The sequence below is a fragment of the Phyllobates terribilis genome, unplaced genomic scaffold (assembly GCF_046119375.1).
Source record: "Phyllobates terribilis strain yellow unplaced genomic scaffold, ASM4611937v1 Scaffold_1__5_contigs__length_1240528914, whole genome shotgun sequence".
Lineage (NCBI taxonomy): Eukaryota > Metazoa > Chordata > Amphibia > Anura > Dendrobatidae > Phyllobates > Phyllobates terribilis.
Window position 1 is genome coordinate 93920721 of NW_027362761.1, and position 18031 is coordinate 93938751.

Sequence of the window (18031 nt, forward strand, 5' to 3'; positions counted from 1 at the left end):
TTAGGCAGTGACCTGGGAGTTAGACATGCTTCCAGGGGTCTTCCCCATGCTGTTCCCATGTCTTTTCAGCACTGTATGCATGTGTCTGATGATGTGTTACACACCACATGGCCAGATAAGGTTGTAAAATGTTAAAATGACATTTCCCAGTGAATGCATTTGTCTTGGTTGAAAGCAATTCAAAAGTGCAAAAACGCATCAAAAACGTTACGTGAGAACATAGCCCAAGGTGTGGAGGAGTATTTTTGGTTTTGGTTATTTATTTTGCCTTATATACGAGTCATTACCCTGGAAAGGATGTTCCTTAATATATTTTCCAGGAAAATCCATTTTGGATTCGTTTTTGTATGCTTTATTGTGAGTCCGTAAAAGTGGCATAATACCTCTGACAATGTTGTTGCCAGCAGTGACCTGGGAGTCAGAAATGCTTCCAGGGGTCTTCTCTATGCTGTTGCCATGTCATTTGAGCACTGTTTCCATCGATCTGGGCAATTTTTAGGCCCTCTGCAGACCGCTGGGGGAGCCGCCTGAAAAATGCTCGAGTTTCCCATAGACTTACATTCGGCTTGTTTCTCGGGTCGAGCACCCAAGTATTCCAATGTGCTCGACCTAAGCAACGAGTACCCGAGCATTTTAGTGCTTGCTCATCACTAATTACAACCCCTTTAACAGAATTCTCCACTCACTTATATTTTAAGAAAATATTTAAAATGTATAACAAAAGAACTGATACTCATCTTACCAATCCCTCGATTCTCACTTTCCGGCATATTCTGCTTCATCAACTGGTCACTGCTCTTCCTACTACAGCAATTAAAGCACCACTCCAGAGTTTTCTTTAGTTTCACTGCTGTAGTGATGCTTAAAGTCCTGGTACCCTGTCTTACTCAGAACCGGAGTTTTTGCCACCGTTCCGGTCCATTTACTGCAGTTTGTAACCTGCCGGCTGCGCCAGTGTTTCATGGAGCGAGCCGGAGGTCATTAATCAATGTAAGTTTATTAGAGCCTCATTCTGGTTCTCATAGACTTGCATTGAGAGCATGTGATGTAGCTTCTGAGCTCCAGCCACTCCGAAGCTTAGCTCACAAGATAGCGCCTGGGAATGGACCGGCACCGAAAAACGGTGAAGATGCCGGAGGGGGAGTATTTGACCAGGGGCAGGTGACTTACGTTTAAAGCACCAATGCAGCGGTGAAAAAAACAAAAAGCTGGAGTGGTGCTTTAAGTGTTGATGTGGATAATCTGACCATTGTAACCAATCATTCCACCACTGAAGTCACTACTGCAGCCAGAGACTCGCTGTATCTGTTTTGATACGTTATTGCTGGAGCATGAAGAACAAAGATTGGTGGCAGAAGTGTTGGAAAGAGGGTGGTGAAGAATTGATAATTGGTAGTGTTACTCCTTTTATTACTTCTTAACAGTTTGTAATAATATTTTGTTGGCTGGGTAATCTTTATAAAGATAATTTTAGTATGTTAAAATATTACAATTTTCCATTTTTGGTGAGGTCAAGGGGGCTTATCTACCAGAAGAGACAATTACCCATTAAAATTAACTTTTAATTTAAACAAACTCAATAGTACAGTTGGGACAAACTAACATATAAGAAAAAAGACATAGAGGGATATAAAGGTGAAGAGGACTAGAGATAGTGTCAACTAGGCTGTAATTAATACACTACAAGGGATAATGAACTAATCCCTTCCTGGCAATTGAGTGTATCAACCTCCAAAATTTAAATAATGCCCCCGCTGCGCCACGGCTAGCCTTCACCTAGTCCCCAAAGAACCTTAATAATGCAATTCAAAAAGTAAACATATAAATTTGACAAACAGCGTCCTAAGTAGCGTGTTCAGTAAATATCCAATAATGACGTCAATGGCATATAGAAAGCTAAATGTCCACAGTAGTAGTAACGCCCCAAAAAGTCAGCAAAAATTGAGGTGTATAAAAATGTAATCCACCAGCATGCAGAGTCATATAAGACTCAAAAAATAGTCCAATTAGATCTTGAAATGAATATAAAGTCCAGAAATTTTTTTTTTCAAAAAGCCACATCGAATGACCAGTATAAAGCAAAATAGTAGTCCAGTAATCAGAAATGTAGAAAATAAGTAGTAAATAGCAGTATCCCAGAGAAAAAGAAGAAAACAGGTCTCCAATTAGAACCACATAGAGTATTTCATAGTAATTGTAGTTCACCAAAACAGTTGCTGAAAATATACACGATATTAGAGGTGCTGATGGATACAGAAATGACAATGTCCCAAATGAAAAAAATCCAATGAAAAAAAACAAAAAAACGCTGCTAGTCAGAAAAACATGTATACATGTAATAACAATAAAAAATCAATGGACTTATCTTGTTGCATCCAAATAAATATTCAGGCTGGTGTAAAGGCCAGTTCCACTTGTTGATCCAAAGATATTCAGTTTGTAGAGATCAAATTCAGCCATGCGATCCCCAACGGAAAGAGTTAGCATATATCGATCCAGAGAACCAGAGAAAAGACACCAGGTACCCCTGAAGATAGTACTTCATCAGGTGAGTATAAAGTAAGCTAAATGGTATTTCTTCCTGAGTAAAAAAGACATCAGTGCAGCAGGTGTCCCTTCAATATGAAAATACACTAGTGGATCAAATGTCCAAATGTCCAAAAAAATAGTCCCATAATCCCTACGCGTTTCGCCCCCCCCTCCTTGAATGTGGGGCTCATCAGGGGAAAAAAAAGAGAAAGTTTAAATGAGGGATAGGGTGCATCGATAATAGATGCTACCACACTGAAATACAGCCACACATAGACTAACAAAAGACTCACCTATATACCCCCCTCCACGTGCTGCACGCTAGCCAAATGAATCCACCTGTCCACATTTAGCAGCATTAGTGAAGCCTGGAGCGCAATCTGCATTCCATGGTCCCTCATAGCATAAGATCACTTCCTATGCCTACGCTAGACATCATTTCCGGTTTGCGTAAGTCCCGATTCAGACTAACGTAAGTTACGCAAACTACGTAAGTAATGCAATCTCGGTAAGTAACTATACCACAGTGGCAAGCCGCTAATGTAAATGTGCTAAGTAGAACAGGGGGACACTGGGAAAGGTAATAATGCGCCCAGGTCCGTGGCAACAATAAAACAAGGTTTAAAAACTGATCCTGACATCTCTAAGTGGATTACGGACTATCCATCCGTCACATTCAGGAGAGGTAAATCTGTCAAGGATCATTTGGTACATAGTCATTATCTGCCACCCAGGAGGGAGGCGACATGGCTTGATAGAAGGTCTGTGGGCACTTTTCGGTGTGGGCAGTGTATCTTTTGTAACTTCATATCAGTCTCAGATACTTTTACTAGCTCGGTAACTGGGCGGATCTATCAAAATAAGTGCTTTGCTAATTGTAAAACTATGGGCGTGAACTATATTTGTAAATGTACATGCCCTAAAGACTATGTGGGTAAAACTAAAAGACAATTTATGGTCCGTATTGGCGAACATCTGGGTGACATTCGCAATAAGAGAGATACGCCCTTAGCAAAGCACGTAAATATACATCATGGAGGTGACCCTGATTCCATTTCTTTTCGTTCAATAGAAGTTGTCAGCCCCCCTACCCGCCAGGGTGACTGGGATAAGAGAATTCTACAGCGGGAGTCTAGGTGGATCTTTTGGCTGGAATCCCTATCCCCTGGAGGCATAAATGAAAGTTTAAGTTTCTCTAGCTTCATCTAGCCACTCCTCTTATTCTTCAAACAAGCCCATAGTGATAAATCAATATTAGCCTTTATATTCCCCATTTGGGTATTTGTTGACTTAGTCCTTTGTTTTTTCAACTTTTTTAATGGTTGGTACAACTATTTCTATTTAAAAAATGGACTGTATGTTGTTTGTGCATATTATAGGGGTTACACACCATATTGTCTACTAAATAACCCCCTTTTGTAATTGCATATCTTTTCATTATGAATTTTTTCCCCCCTGTTTTTGTTATTACGTAACCAATCACTTTGCACATTCTGCCTTAGCCTGGGTTTATAGATGAGATTATTATTGGATTAATCTATCGATGCAATCTCTTGGCTGTTTTCTGTATTATACCTATGGGTTCTTATTTTATTGTTGCCACGGACCTGGGCGCATTATTACCTTTCCCAGTGTCCCCCTGTTCCACTTAGCACATTTACATTAGCGGCTTGCCAATGTGGTATAGTTACTTACCGAGATTGCATTACTTACGTAGTTTGCGTAACTTACGTTAGTCTGAATCGGGACTTACGCAAACCGGAAATGATGTCTAGCGTAGGCATAGGAAGTGATCTTATGCTATGAGGGACCGTGGAATGCAGATTGCGCTCCAGGCTTCACTAATGCTGCTAAATGTGGACAGGTGGATTCATTTGGCTAGCGTGCAGCACGTGGAGGGGGGTATATAGGTGAGTCTTTTGTTAGTCTATGTGTGGCTGTATTTCAGTGTGGTAGCATCTATTATCGATGCACCCTATCCCTCATTTAAACTTTCTCTTTTTTTTCCCCTGATGAGCCCCACATTCAAGGAGGGGGGGGCGAAACGCGTAGGGATTATGGGACTATTTTTTTGGACATTTGATCCACTAGTGTATTTTCATATTGAAGGGAAACCTGCTGCACTGATGTCTTTTTTACTCAGGAAGAAATACCATTTAGCTTACTTTATACTCACCTGATGAAGTACTATCTTCAGGGGTACCTGGTGTCTTTTCTCTGGTTCTCTGGATCGATATATGCTAACTCTTTCCGTTGGGGATCGCATGGCTGAATTTGATCTCTACAAACTGAATATCTTTGGATCAACAAGTGGAACTGGCCTTTACACCAGCCTGAATATTTCTTTGGATGCAACAAGATAAGTCCATTGATTTTTTATTGTTATTACATGTATACATGTTTTTCTGACTAGCAGCGTTTTTTTGTTTTTTTTCATTGGATTTTTTTCATTTGGGACATTGTCATTTCTGTATCCATCAGCACCTCTAATATCGTGTATATTTTCAGCAACTGTTTTGGTGAACTACAATTACTATGAAATACTCTATGTGGTTCTAATTGGAGACCTGTTTTCTTCTTTTTCTCTGGGATACTGCTATTTACTACTTATTTTCTACATTTCTGATTACTGGACTACTATTTTGCTTTATACTGGTCATTCGATGTGGCTTTTTGAAAAAAAAAAATTTCTGGACTTTATATTCATTTCAAGATCTAATTGGACTATTTTCTGAGTCTTATATGACTCTGCATGCTGGTGGATTACATTTTTATACACCTCAATTTTTGCAGACTTTTTGGGGCGTTACTACTACTGTGGACATTTAGCTTTCTATATGCCATTGACGTCATTATTGGATATTTACTGAACACGCTACTTAGGACGCTGTTTGTCAAATTTATATGTTTACTTTTTGAATTGCATTATTAAGGTTCTTTGGGGACTAGGTGAAGGCTAGCCGTGGTGCAGCGGGGGCATTATTTGAATTTTGGGGGTTGATACACTCCATTGCCAGGAAGGGATTAGTTCATTATCCCTTGTAGCGTATTAATTACAGCCTAGTTGACACTATCTCTAGTCCTCTTCACCTTTATATCCCTCTAAGTCTTTTTTCTTATATGTTAGTTTGTCCCAACTGTATTATTGAGTACACTATTTTAGTGTGTTTAAATTAAAAGTTAATTTTTAATGGGTAATTATCTCTTCTGGTAGATAATCTTTACTTACCCTCTCTCCAACGTATGTTGGTTATTTTCTGGTACTTGGGAGGTCAAGGGGGCATTATTTTCAAAAAAGAAAAATAATGTAACCATAGGCCACCTTCATGCAACTTTGCCCACAGCTTTTTGTACTGTATTCTGTGGAAGTACTTTGGAACCCCAATTGTTGACTTCATCCTTGCTTTCAGTATCATCAAGGTGTCCAAACTGAGACAGATGGGTGTCGCTGTTCCTAGCTTGTTGTAAATTATTTGTAAAGTACTATGGTAAAATACATACATCTATAAATTAGGAAAAATGCTAACTCACATACCATTTTACCAAGAGATGTCTGAAAAGCATCTGCAAAATTCTTCAGCAGGTTGGTGTCATCACATCGTGTGGCCTTGTACAGCATTTCAAACGATTTGAATCCATGATTAGCAAAACGTTTCACTGTGGATTACATGTGTAAATGAAGAACTTTACCAATACTTAAGGTATTCTTTAGTAACACTCTCAATTACAATATTATCTTTGATAGTGCTTACCCGAGCAGTCAGGCCAATCACCGGTTTGTGGTGGCATCCATAACCCATCTTTAAAAGTACAGTAGAAATTCTGAACAGAACCTTCTGCTACTTCAAAGCCCTCCTTACACTGTATAGTGCAGTTTACACCATTCATGTCCTTGGAGCAGACAAATTCTCCATTTTGAGGTGTTGATGGAATCTCACATGGAGAACCTATGGATGAAAAGGTAGCAGTATAATATAATGTAAGTTTGGTATATTTCAGTTAATTTTATGATTTTAAGAAAGTTATTACTGTATTAACAAAACCCTGTATGATTAATGAATAAGTGTTATATGGGGAGGCCAATTTTACCCTAAGGAAATGCTTAGATAGGATAGAGAAAGAATATGACAACCAATGAGGCTCAGAAATAAATGTGACATTCTTCAGCTGATTAGGCTGTCTCATTGAAACCACCAATGTTCTTTATACCCACAGGTTCCCTACTAGGAACACAGCGTCTCTCATTCCTTTCTTTTTTTTCCCCTTCCTCCTCTCCACACTCAGTAAGTGTGTATTAATTATATATTATGCAGCTTTGATATTGTTGATCAATCATCCTTCTACAGAGTCTGTTAATGTAATAACTTATCTAGGCACATTTTGACCTATATTGTTACACTTGCATTTTAATTGTCATTTGTAAAAGCGACAACCTTTTTTGTTAATCTTTCTCACCTGCAGTACACTGATGAAGGTCCAACAACCGGACCGAAACGTTAATGTGGACTGCTCTAAATAAAATCAGTAAAATTCTAACCATTGGTGTGCCGAGATTTTACTATTGAAATGAAAGAAAACATGTCAGGAAATAAAAAGATATTTACCTGCAGCTATAGAAATAACCTGTAGATAAATACAGTTTTAACCATATACAGGTGTCTAAAGGAAGTGCCGCTGCAGGGAGAAAATGAACTTATTTCCCATTTCCAGCCATCAGCGCAGTGAGCACACTGTCATCCTGTCCACCAATAACTGACATCCTGCTCGGCAGCTTGTGTGCTAAGCAAGATGTCACTCATGAAGCAGTGGGCAGGATTACAATGCACTCACTATGTACTGAGTGCTGACTGTTTACAGCCCCAGTAACACCATGATGACTGGAAGTGAGCAGCTGCAGTAAGAATATAAGTTAATTTTCTCCCTGCAGCCTCACTTTCAATTAGACACCTGCACATGTTTAAAATGGTATTTACCTGCAAATTACCACTATGGCTGCAGGTAAATACAGTTTTTTTGGCTGATAGGTTATCTTTAATCAACACTTACTCACACTACACATACACTATATAGACAAAAATATTGTAACATCTACACATCACACCTACAGAAGCTCGTATGACATTATATGCTAATTCCATAGGCATTAAAGGGATTGTCAGGTCCAAACTGATAAGTCTGCAGTTACTCTGTGTGACTGCAGACTTCTAAATCACCCCAACGCATACACTCTGCACTGTGGGGATTTGCCAGTTTCTGAGTCGGCATCGGAGGGTACATATGAGTTATACATACTCCAGGTCAGTGGGCACAGCCTCGCTCTCCATACATTTGTATGGAGCGAGGCCGCGCACTCTATTTGGCCACACTCACAAGTCGTCCGCGTCATTGGACGGGGCGTGGCCTCCCTCTATACAAGTTTATGGAGCGAAGCCACACCAACTGGCCGGGAGTATGTATAAATCATACATACCCTCCAGTCCTGAGTCAGAAACCGGCGAATTGCCACAGCGCACAGTGCATGAGCTATGGGGTTTGGAACGGACCACCCCTTTAATATGGAGTTTGTGTCCCCCCTACACCACCCTTTGCATCTAAAATGGATTTTACTCTTCTGCGAAGGATTTTTACAAGATTTTTGAGTGGGCCTTTGGGAATTTTTGCCTATTCATCCAGAAGAGCATTTCTGAAGTCAGACACTGATATTGGATGAGAGAACCTGGCTTGCTATCTGAGGCACCTAGACAAAACACTGAAGAATAATTCCAGAGCATTATCCATCTCTGCCAAATTTTACAGTTGGCACAATGCAGTCAGGCAAGTAATGTTCTCCTGGCATTTGCCAAATCCAGACTCATGCATCCGATGCCAGGAAAAGTGTGATCCTTCACTCCACAGAACAAGTTTTCACTGCTCCAGAATCCAATGGTGACATGGTTTACACCAATCCATCAGATACTTGGCATTGAGTTTTGTGATGTAGAACGGACCATTCTTTCTCAAATGTTAGTGAATGTAGGCTGCATAGCCTGGGGCTGAATTTTATACTACTGTGGGAATGGGATGAAATGAAAAACCTGAATTCAATGATTAAGACGTGTGTCCTTATGCGTTTATCCATATGGTGTATGTTTCCAATTAAAGTCAACCTGTTATAATGTACTCTTTGTTCAATAATTCAGGTCTTGGACATGTTTTATGTGTCCCTTTGCCAAAATCATTGGAGAACTTTATGACAGCAATGTAGTGGTTCAATTTCAGTCAGTAAAATGTTCCATAATTTTAAGAAACTAAAATGGAAAATACGATCTATAGAACAAATTACTGACCTAATGTGATCTCATACTGTACCTTTAATGACGATCTGAATTTCACATGTTCTAGTATTTCCAGAAGGGTCACTGGCAACATACTCAACAACCGTTTCTCCTTTAGGGAAAATATCTCCAGGAGCATGGGTTTTTGTAATAATTAATGGGGCACCTAGAGATGTGTATTAAATGAAAGAACAGATATTTAGATTCATTGCTACACATGATATACTGATTTACAATTTAATAGCCAACTTACTCTTAAGGTACATGGAGAATAAAAAAATAGGTGGATTTAGAATATAAAATAAGACAAAGTCTAAAGGTTGCTCTCAATTAGTTACTGCTGTAGAAATCTATTTTACCAAACCCTCTAGCAATATATTATAATATTTATTACACATAATTTTGAACCTACACATTATACGTTTAGTTAACACTATTACTTAATTGCTAATTAGCTGTACTTGTATCTGCCTCAACAAATTTTAAGAATGTCTGTATTTAAAGGGAATCTGTCAGCAGGATTTCACTTCCCCAAATTGTATATGTGTATATAGCTTTTTCAAAGACAAGCCAAGAAACACCTTTACATGGACAAAAACCTAAAGAAATGAACTGAAATATAAGTTGGTGTGCATGCAATGTGTAGGTGCATGTTCACACTGGCCACTAAACAGATAAAACCTAAGTGAGAAAATACCCAGCAGTAAATAAATAAATACCAATAGTGCATGAAAATACCATAGGGTGCTTGGTTAACATAGTTTTGATCAAAAAAGGTAAAAACCATCCCACCACGTCACGGTGACCCTATTCGGGACGGCCCTAACCTCTAGTATTAAAACCTTACCATATGTCAAATGACGTAAATGTGAATAAGGGCCGAGCAGGACTGAGACTCCAACTAATGGACACTCAGCCATGGGAAGCTATATAAATGTAATGTCCAACTCACGTAAAAGGGAGGCGACACCCTTATTTTTACTGAGTGCAAAAACCTGAAACAAAAACCTAAAGAAATGAACTAGAATATAAGTTGGTATGCATGTAATGTGCAGGAGCATGTTCACACTGCAGGGTATTTGCTCACTTTGTTTTTATCTTATGTTTTGTAGCTTTACATAGCCAGTCTGTTCCCTTACTGAGAAATCAGGGTATAAATTGATATGTAAATGAGTCTGTAGAACTGAAGCCTCTGTCACTAAAGCTCTATTCCCCAACTCTTGCTTGACTAATGGCTCCTTTCCCTGAAGTCACACAACATAGACGCTGTCAGTCAAGCAAATGGAGGTGGCACTGAGCAAGGAATAGAGCTGGAGTGACAGAGGCTCCAGATCTACAAATAGTTCTTCAGCCTCATTAGCATATCAATTCTCAGCAATGGAGGAACGGACTGGCCAAGTAAAGGTGTTGCTGGACTTCTCTATGAAAGAGCTACATGCCCATATAAATAGTTTGGGATGTGAAATATTGCTTATAGATTCCCATAAATACCACTTTATTGAGAATGGTGTAGGATTTAGCCTACATGTTTAATAAGAATATATTAATTTATACATTCAAATGTGAAAATATTTTTAATATTTGATCTCAAAGTTGCAATGCTGACTCAAAGCCCACACTACTAAAAAGATTCTCATGCCAGAATTTTCCTCTTCTGATCCATCATTACTACAGAGACGTTTTTGACTTCACATTCCAGGCAATTAGTTCTTAAATCCATTTAGCACATTTTATACCTTTAAACATAAATCTCTGTCACTGCTCTGTTGCTTTGGAAATATATAACTATTATGGCTGCCTTGTGCAAAACTAGGATGCATTAGAAGTCCTACTGGATCTCACCTGAGTTGTCAGAGAATTGTGGCTCTTCCCAGGTAACACTCTGCTTGCCGTCACTTGCTTGTATGGATGGAGGTGATCTGCATCTGTCTATGACTGGTGGATCTACATCTGAAAACATGAGACACAAGAAAAGATGAAATACAAGTTGTTGCACTGGATAAAAAAATATGACAGCCTTCTTCTACAAGCAGCACCACACATGGTTATGTCTGGTATTGCACCCTAGCTCCACTGAATGAATGGGACTCAGCTGCAATACAAGACACAACTTGTGGACAGATATGACATTGTTTTTAGAAAAAAAAATAAAATAAGTATTTTAATCGTGTCTTTAAAATCTTCATCAAAGAATCTTTCACTCAATAACATGTATAAGACTTTTCTCAACATTACAGGTGCGCATTATCATTATTATCTAACTATATTTATATGTAAATTGTATCTATTCTAAATCTATTTAATCTATATTAATCTTCCCAATTTAGCACCCCAGGATATAGGTCTCAGTTGGTTTTTAATGGAGACCTTAAGGTTTTATTAGAGAAAATCCGAAATGGCTGCATTATTCTATTAAGTAAGCTGTAGGTGTTCTATTATCGCTGATTTTTTAAGCCACTTTGCATTTATAATAAGCATTTACTATTCAATGTTTCTTAACTAATCCACTTAAATTGTTAAATTACATCATTTACTTTGTTAAATTAATGTCACTTTTCGGTTTAAACTACAACAACCTCTGTGTGAATAGCTCACAGTAACAGTATGAAATAATCGCCCATGTATAATGACTAAATAATGACTCCTAAAGCTCCACATCGAGTATCGTGGCAAAGGACAAAGCAAATGTTACAAAAGCTAGGTATACTACATTTTCTATTTCTATGCTTTGTCCCTGATCTGCACATGCAAAAAAAAAATAATAATAGATATATACCTGTACAGTAGACATAAAGGTTAGAGGTAAATGAATTGCTTTGAAGCAAATCAAATTTGTCTCGAATTTCACAAAAAAATTTGGATTTGACCAAGTCAAAAGGTCTAATCCAAAGCTCCCTGCTAAGTCATCTAGGTTGGTCTACTTTCACAAGTTGCTGATCATGTTGAGTCTATGCCTGCTAGTCTTCAACATGCATAAGGTGATTAGTGGACACCAGAGGTGGCGAAGATCTGTCAGGACCTGGGTTGTTAAAGGGGTTGTCCACTACTCGGACAACCCCTTCTCAATCTGAATGTTTACCCCTTTTAAAATAAAAACACTTACACTCACCTCTGGTGCCGATGCTGTTGTTGGCAATCGCATTCCCGGGTCTCATGTCACATTGTTATGTCATGTGAGCCCCTGCACCCAATCAGCGCCAGCTTCACTGTCTCCGCCTTTGAACAAATTGAACATCAAGAGGAAGTCAGAGAGCAGCCGGACCCCTGACTATCTGATGTTCTATATCTCTGAAGGCGGGAACAGTAGAGTCGATGCTGAAGAGGTGCAGGGCTCACATGACGTAACAACCTCACGTCAGCCCCGGGAACGGGAGTGCTGACACCGCTGGAACAGCAACGGCACCGGGGGTGAGTATAAGTGTTCTCATTTTAACAGGGGCAAACATTTAGACTGAGAAGGGGTTATCATAATAGTGAACAACCCCTTTAAGAAAAAAGGCCGGATTGAAAATGAAGAATGGATTGGAACGTCCAAGCAAGGTACTGCGCAGACAAAGTGATGGCCGGGGAGAGTTTTTTATTTTTTACCCTACGCTTATTATGCTCTGAGGTCTGGAAAGATTTCAGAACATAATAAGACACATTCAATTTGCATCTAATAAATTCGATGAGAATCACATTTTCTGGGCAAATTCAAGTTTCAAGTCAACTGCTGAATTTGAAAATTTGACTGATTTGCTCATCTCTTAATGACTACTGCAGTGTCAGGATTATTTAGCCTCTTCATGACAAGCATCTTCAGTACGTAGTAGAGCAGCTTTTAGTTCTTATTACCAGCTGCAAACATGGTGCATAACCAGACACCAGCTTCAGACATCATTCCTATGCATCATGTTTGCAGCAGAACGTAACCACCAAAGGCTGCTCTACCAAGTATTAAAGATGCTTGTCATGATGGGGTTAAATAATTCTAAAGACTGCAGTAATCAGTAAAAAAGACATTTTGTGTTGAATTTGGACAAACCATTGGTTACATTATTATTTGTGTTGAGCCATTTAAATTGTTCTTGTTGCATTGGATTAATAAAAATAGTAGAAAGTTTGTAAATTTTAATTAGAAATGTAATTTTCAAATAGGTGTTGAAAAATTTTGATTGTAACTATGTGTACTGTATATATAGTGTGCACCAAATTGACTTTGTTCATTTATTGCAATTTTAACTGCACTTTTAAACTACAGCAATCTTTGTGTGAATAGCTCACAGCGTGAAATAATCGTTCCCGAGTAATGACTAAATAATGACCCTGAAAGCTCCTCATCAGTAAGTAATGTGGAAAAGGACAAAAGCAATGGGGCATGTTTCTCAAGCTGAATGTGCCAGAATTCTGGTATAATTTGCAACAAAAAAACTGTCTTTTATGACTTGCACCATATTTATTATGTGTTTTAGACACATTTTGACAAGGGGGCTTCACTGAAAATGGGCATTGTATACCAGAAAAGGGAAGTGGCCTAATATTCAACACTGTGTGTCAGAAATGCATCAACATTTTGGAGTAAAATTCTGGCACAAAGAAAGTTAGCATGCAACAATGTACACCAAAAAAGCAACAACATTTTGGAGTAAAATTCTGCTGTGTGTCTATATACGGTATATATATATATATATACACATTCACAGTATGTACAGTACAGACCAAAAGTTTGGACACACCTTCTCATTTAAAGATTTTTCTGTATTTTCATGACTATGAAAATTGTACATTCACACTGAAGGCATCAAAACTATGAATTAACACATGTGGAATTATATACTTAACAAAAAAGTGTGAAACAACTGAAAATATGTCTTATATTCTAGGTTCTTCAAAGTAGCCACCTTTTGCTTTGATGCCTGCTTTGCACACTCTTGGCATTCTCTTAATGAGCTTCAAGAGGTAGTCACCGGAAATGGTCTTCCAACAATCTTGAAGGAGTTCCCAGAGATGCTTAGCACTTGTTGGCCCTTTTGCCTTCACTCTGCGGTACAGCTCACCCCAAACCATCTCAATTGGGTTCAGGTCTGGTGACTGTGGAGGCCAGGTCATCTGGCGTAGCACCCCATCACTCTCCTTCTTGGTCAAATAGCCCTTACACAGCCTGGAGGTGTGTTTGGGGTCATTGTCCTGTTGAAAAATAAATGATGGTCCAACTAAACGCAAACCGGATGGAATAGCATGCCGCTGCAAGATGCTGTGGTAGCCATGATGGTTGAGTATGCCTTCAATTTTGAATAAATCCCCAACAGTGTCACCAGCAAAGCACCCCCACACCATCACACCTCCTCCTCCATGCTTCACGGTGGGAACCAGGCATGTAGAGTCCATCCGTTCACCTTTTCTGCGTCGCACAAAGACACAGTGGTTGGAACCAAAGATCTCAAATTTGGACTCATCAGACCAAAGCACAGATTTCCACTGGTCTAATGTCCATTCCTTGCGTTCTTTAGCCCAAACAAGTCTCTTCTGCTTGTTGCCTGTCCTTAGCAGTGGTTTCCTAGCAGCTATTTTACCATGAAGGCCTGCTGCACAAAGTCTCCTCTTAACAGTTGTTGTAGAGATGTGTCTGCTGCTAGAACTCTGTGTGGCATTGACCTGGTCTCTAATCTGAGCTGCTGTTAACCTGCAATTTCTGAGGCTGGTGACTCGGATAAACTTATCCTCAGAAGCAGAGGTGACTCTTGGTCTTCCTTTCCTGGGGTGGTCCTCATGTGAGCCAGTTTCTTTGTAGCGCTTGATGGTTTTTGCAACTGCACTTGGGGACACTTTCAAAGTTTTCCCAATTTTTCGCACTGACTGACCTTCATTTCTTAAAGTAATGATGGCCACTTGTTTTTCTTTACTTAGAATTTGTATTATGGCAAGAAAAAAGCAGCTAACAGTCTATTCAGTAGGACTATCAGCTGTGTATCCACCACACTTCTGCTCAACACAACTGATGGTCCCAACCCCATTTATAAGGCAAGAAATCCCACTTATTAAACCTGACAGGGCACACCTGTGAAGTGAAAACCATTTCCGGTGACTACCTCTTGAAGCTCATCAAGAGAATGCCAAGAGTGTGCAAAGCCGTCATCAAAGCAAAAGGTGGCTACTTTGAAGAACCTAGAATATAAGACATATTTTCAGTTGTTTCACACTTTTTTGTTAACTATACACATGTGTTAATTCATAGTTTTGATGCCTTCAGTGTGAATGTACAATTTTCATAGTTATGAAAATACAGAAAAATCTTTAAATGAGAAGGTGTGTCCAAACTTTTGGTCTGTACTGTATATAAATTTCTAGACATACCAAATAGCATGCCCTTCAACAAGAAAAGACATGAGCAATACACTTTTCTTTCCAGGGACATAAAGTGACAAAATAGAAATTGAATAAAAGTGTTTTATTTTTATCAGTGTTCATGATTCACGCTAAAGGAGAAGATGCTGTTGCATAACAGCAGTTATTAAACAAATATCATGTGTCAGCAGTATCCAGTGACATGATCAAAACTTACCAATAACCTTGATGTTGAAGGAACAGCTTGCTTCATTACCAGAACTGTCTGTGGCAGTGTATTTTACAGTTACCTCCCCAATAGGAAACATATAAGGGGGTAAAAAAGCTGGACTAACCTCAATCAAAACCTAGACAAAACAAGATATAAAGGATATATATGTTAGGAATTGCTTTCTGAGACTTTCATTATTTCATTGTGCCCACCCAAGTATCAGGATGGGCTTCAGTCTGAAGAAACACCGCTCCTGAGACTAGTGTCTCAATTGTCAGAAGACCAGATTTCTAGGCACATATACTCCTGGCAAATGAGGAGAAGGGCTGTGACATTAAAAGAACAAAATCTTCTCCTTGGCTGACTGAGCACTCAGCCTAGAGGACTGAGACTGGAGAAAAAATCCTTTGTGCTCAGTCAGACGAGGTGATGATTAATTTCGTCTCCTGTCACAGAGCTTCTCTAGCAGCTCCAGTATGTGAGAGGACAATATAGCTCCTCTGTCAGTTGAGACACAGGTCTTGAGATCTCTGTTTCTTCAGACTATAGACCATCCTGACACTGACTAGGAGAGGATGATACGACTGAATTAAGTGATGGGTCATTTTATTACATTCTTGGCAAACCCTTTTTGAAATGACCATACATATTGGGTGAATGGCATCAAAGACCCAGATTTTGGCGGGTATGGATAATCATCAATAATGACCAGCAAATAGGTTGTATCTGAAGTCAGGAATAATAGCAGTTATAATAATTAGCATACAAAGAGACTTAACAACTGGTTTCTGATAGTAATTTACCATTTATAATAATTTTATACAAATATACCTCAACATCATTTCCTATATTACATAGTAATAGATTCTATATTGTCACCTCTTCTTCTGTATTATCTGTTGCTTCTGGAATTTCCCAATTAATTTGAGCTGTATTTTGGTGCTGAATATTTTCTGCAGTTACATCATCTGGGCATTTTATTACTGGAGGTTCAATGTCTGAAACATATAGTAAGACAGAATGAGTGAAATACTGAAGGATGGCCAGGCCCATGGCACAGCAAAGATCACAGAGCTTGCATGGCAGGTGCAAAGAGCAAGTATTGCTTTCTAGTTTAGATCTGTACTGTACAGCTTCTGTGTGCTGTTTTTCTGTGTTCTTTCTGTAAGAGTAAGTGATGCTTTTGGGAAGAAAACCTCTATACAAATGGATGGATAATGGCAATGATTGCGGTCTAATATTGACATTGTCCACCACTCTAGTCACCAACCAGTTGCAGAGTGGAGGTCCTAGCTGATAGATGTGTTTTTGATACAATGGTACTCTCTTTGCCTTGTTACCTTTGCAGGCTGTCTTTTGGACATCCTCACTCCATTTCCCATTGGACATGCATTTTATTTCATCCCTTACTCCAGACAAAATAAATCCTTTATGACATCCCAAATAGCACACTGATCCATATACAGCTGCTTCTTGCCCACAAGTCAATGGAAATATCAAGACGTTATCAGGTTTGGAAAAAGTAGGACAGTACATTTCTGCAAAACACAAGTCAATAATTGAGAAAATAATATTTAATATATCAGGACAATTCTACAGACACTTGCCACAGCTTTTACTCCTTTTATGTAGCTCACCCATAAAGCCATTCACATTGCCTACAGGCCTCTAAGCCTTTGCCAAAAATAGTCATATGAATTATGAACTGAGACTAGTTGTGAAACAGATTTATACTAATGTGCGACATATGTTTGGCACAATCAGCGCTGATGGTAAGATAAACTATACCTGTACAGATTGGCTCCTTTGCATCCCAGTATGAATTTTCTTGGCAAGCAAGTTTAGAACGTCCCTGCAATCTGTATCCATCACTACATGTCACAGAACATACAGTTCCATAAGAGCTATCACTTGATGAACAGCTTATCTTGCCATTTTCAACTGGACGAAGTTTTGGACAAGTTCGAGCTACAAAAAAAGAATGAAAAAAATATATAATCTTTATAGTGATGTTTTATAAAATATTATTTTGTTGTTATTACCAGTGAGAAGATAGCATTTGTAGTATCATAAAATGTCCAGACTGAGAGCAGCAGTTCTCAACAATGGCCACTAAACAGTGTTAAGAAGCTGTGTACAGTTTACATCCAGCCTCCACCAGATCTGGTGACAACTGATTGGTGAGGGTGCCGGTTTTCCGTCTCATACCAATCTCATAGTGATGACCTACACTAAGGAGTGGACAACCCCTTCAATCAGGAATTATAACATAATTAGATATTTACACATAATCTCCGTTCCTCCTTCTCTCCTCCTTTAGCCTTGAATGTTCCTCACCCAACAATCTCCAAGACTTCTCCTGAGCATCCCCCATCCTTTGTAATTCAGTGCCTCAATATGACCCAGTTGTATCAACATATTTGGAACATTCAAATGTAACCTGAAAGCTCATCTCTTCATGAAAGCCCACAGCCTGCAATGACCCTGCTGTCTCCTCATTACTATGAAACCTGGTTCAACCCCCCCGACCTACTGTCTCCTACCCCACTAACATGTAGATTACTTGATTTTAAACCAGTGAAGGTACTTTCTCTTATGCTCTATTCTAATTTGTTAGTTTGTTTACTATATTTTTTGTATGCTTTATATATGT

The 18031-nt window shown here is 38.9% G+C and overlaps 1 protein-coding gene across 1 annotated transcript in view; it reads right to left on the bottom strand.

Annotated features, from left to right (window-relative positions):
- Positions 1–18031, bottom strand: part of SVEP1 (sushi, von Willebrand factor type A, EGF and pentraxin domain containing 1) — a 469484-nt gene that overhangs the window by 277497 nt on the left and 173956 nt on the right. The window contains exons 6-13 of the mRNA XM_073664736.1: positions 17167–17346; positions 16719–16916; positions 16258–16376; positions 15385–15514; positions 10686–10793; positions 8878–9009; positions 6282–6476; positions 6065–6186 (exon numbers count right to left, since the gene is read on the bottom strand). Of these exons, the coding sequence (XP_073520837.1) occupies positions 6065–6186; positions 6282–6476; positions 8878–9009; positions 10686–10793; positions 15385–15514; positions 16258–16376; positions 16719–16916; positions 17167–17346 (1184 nt within the window). The remainder of the gene's footprint in view (positions 1–6064; positions 6187–6281; positions 6477–8877; positions 9010–10685; positions 10794–15384; positions 15515–16257; positions 16377–16718; positions 16917–17166; positions 17347–18031) is intronic.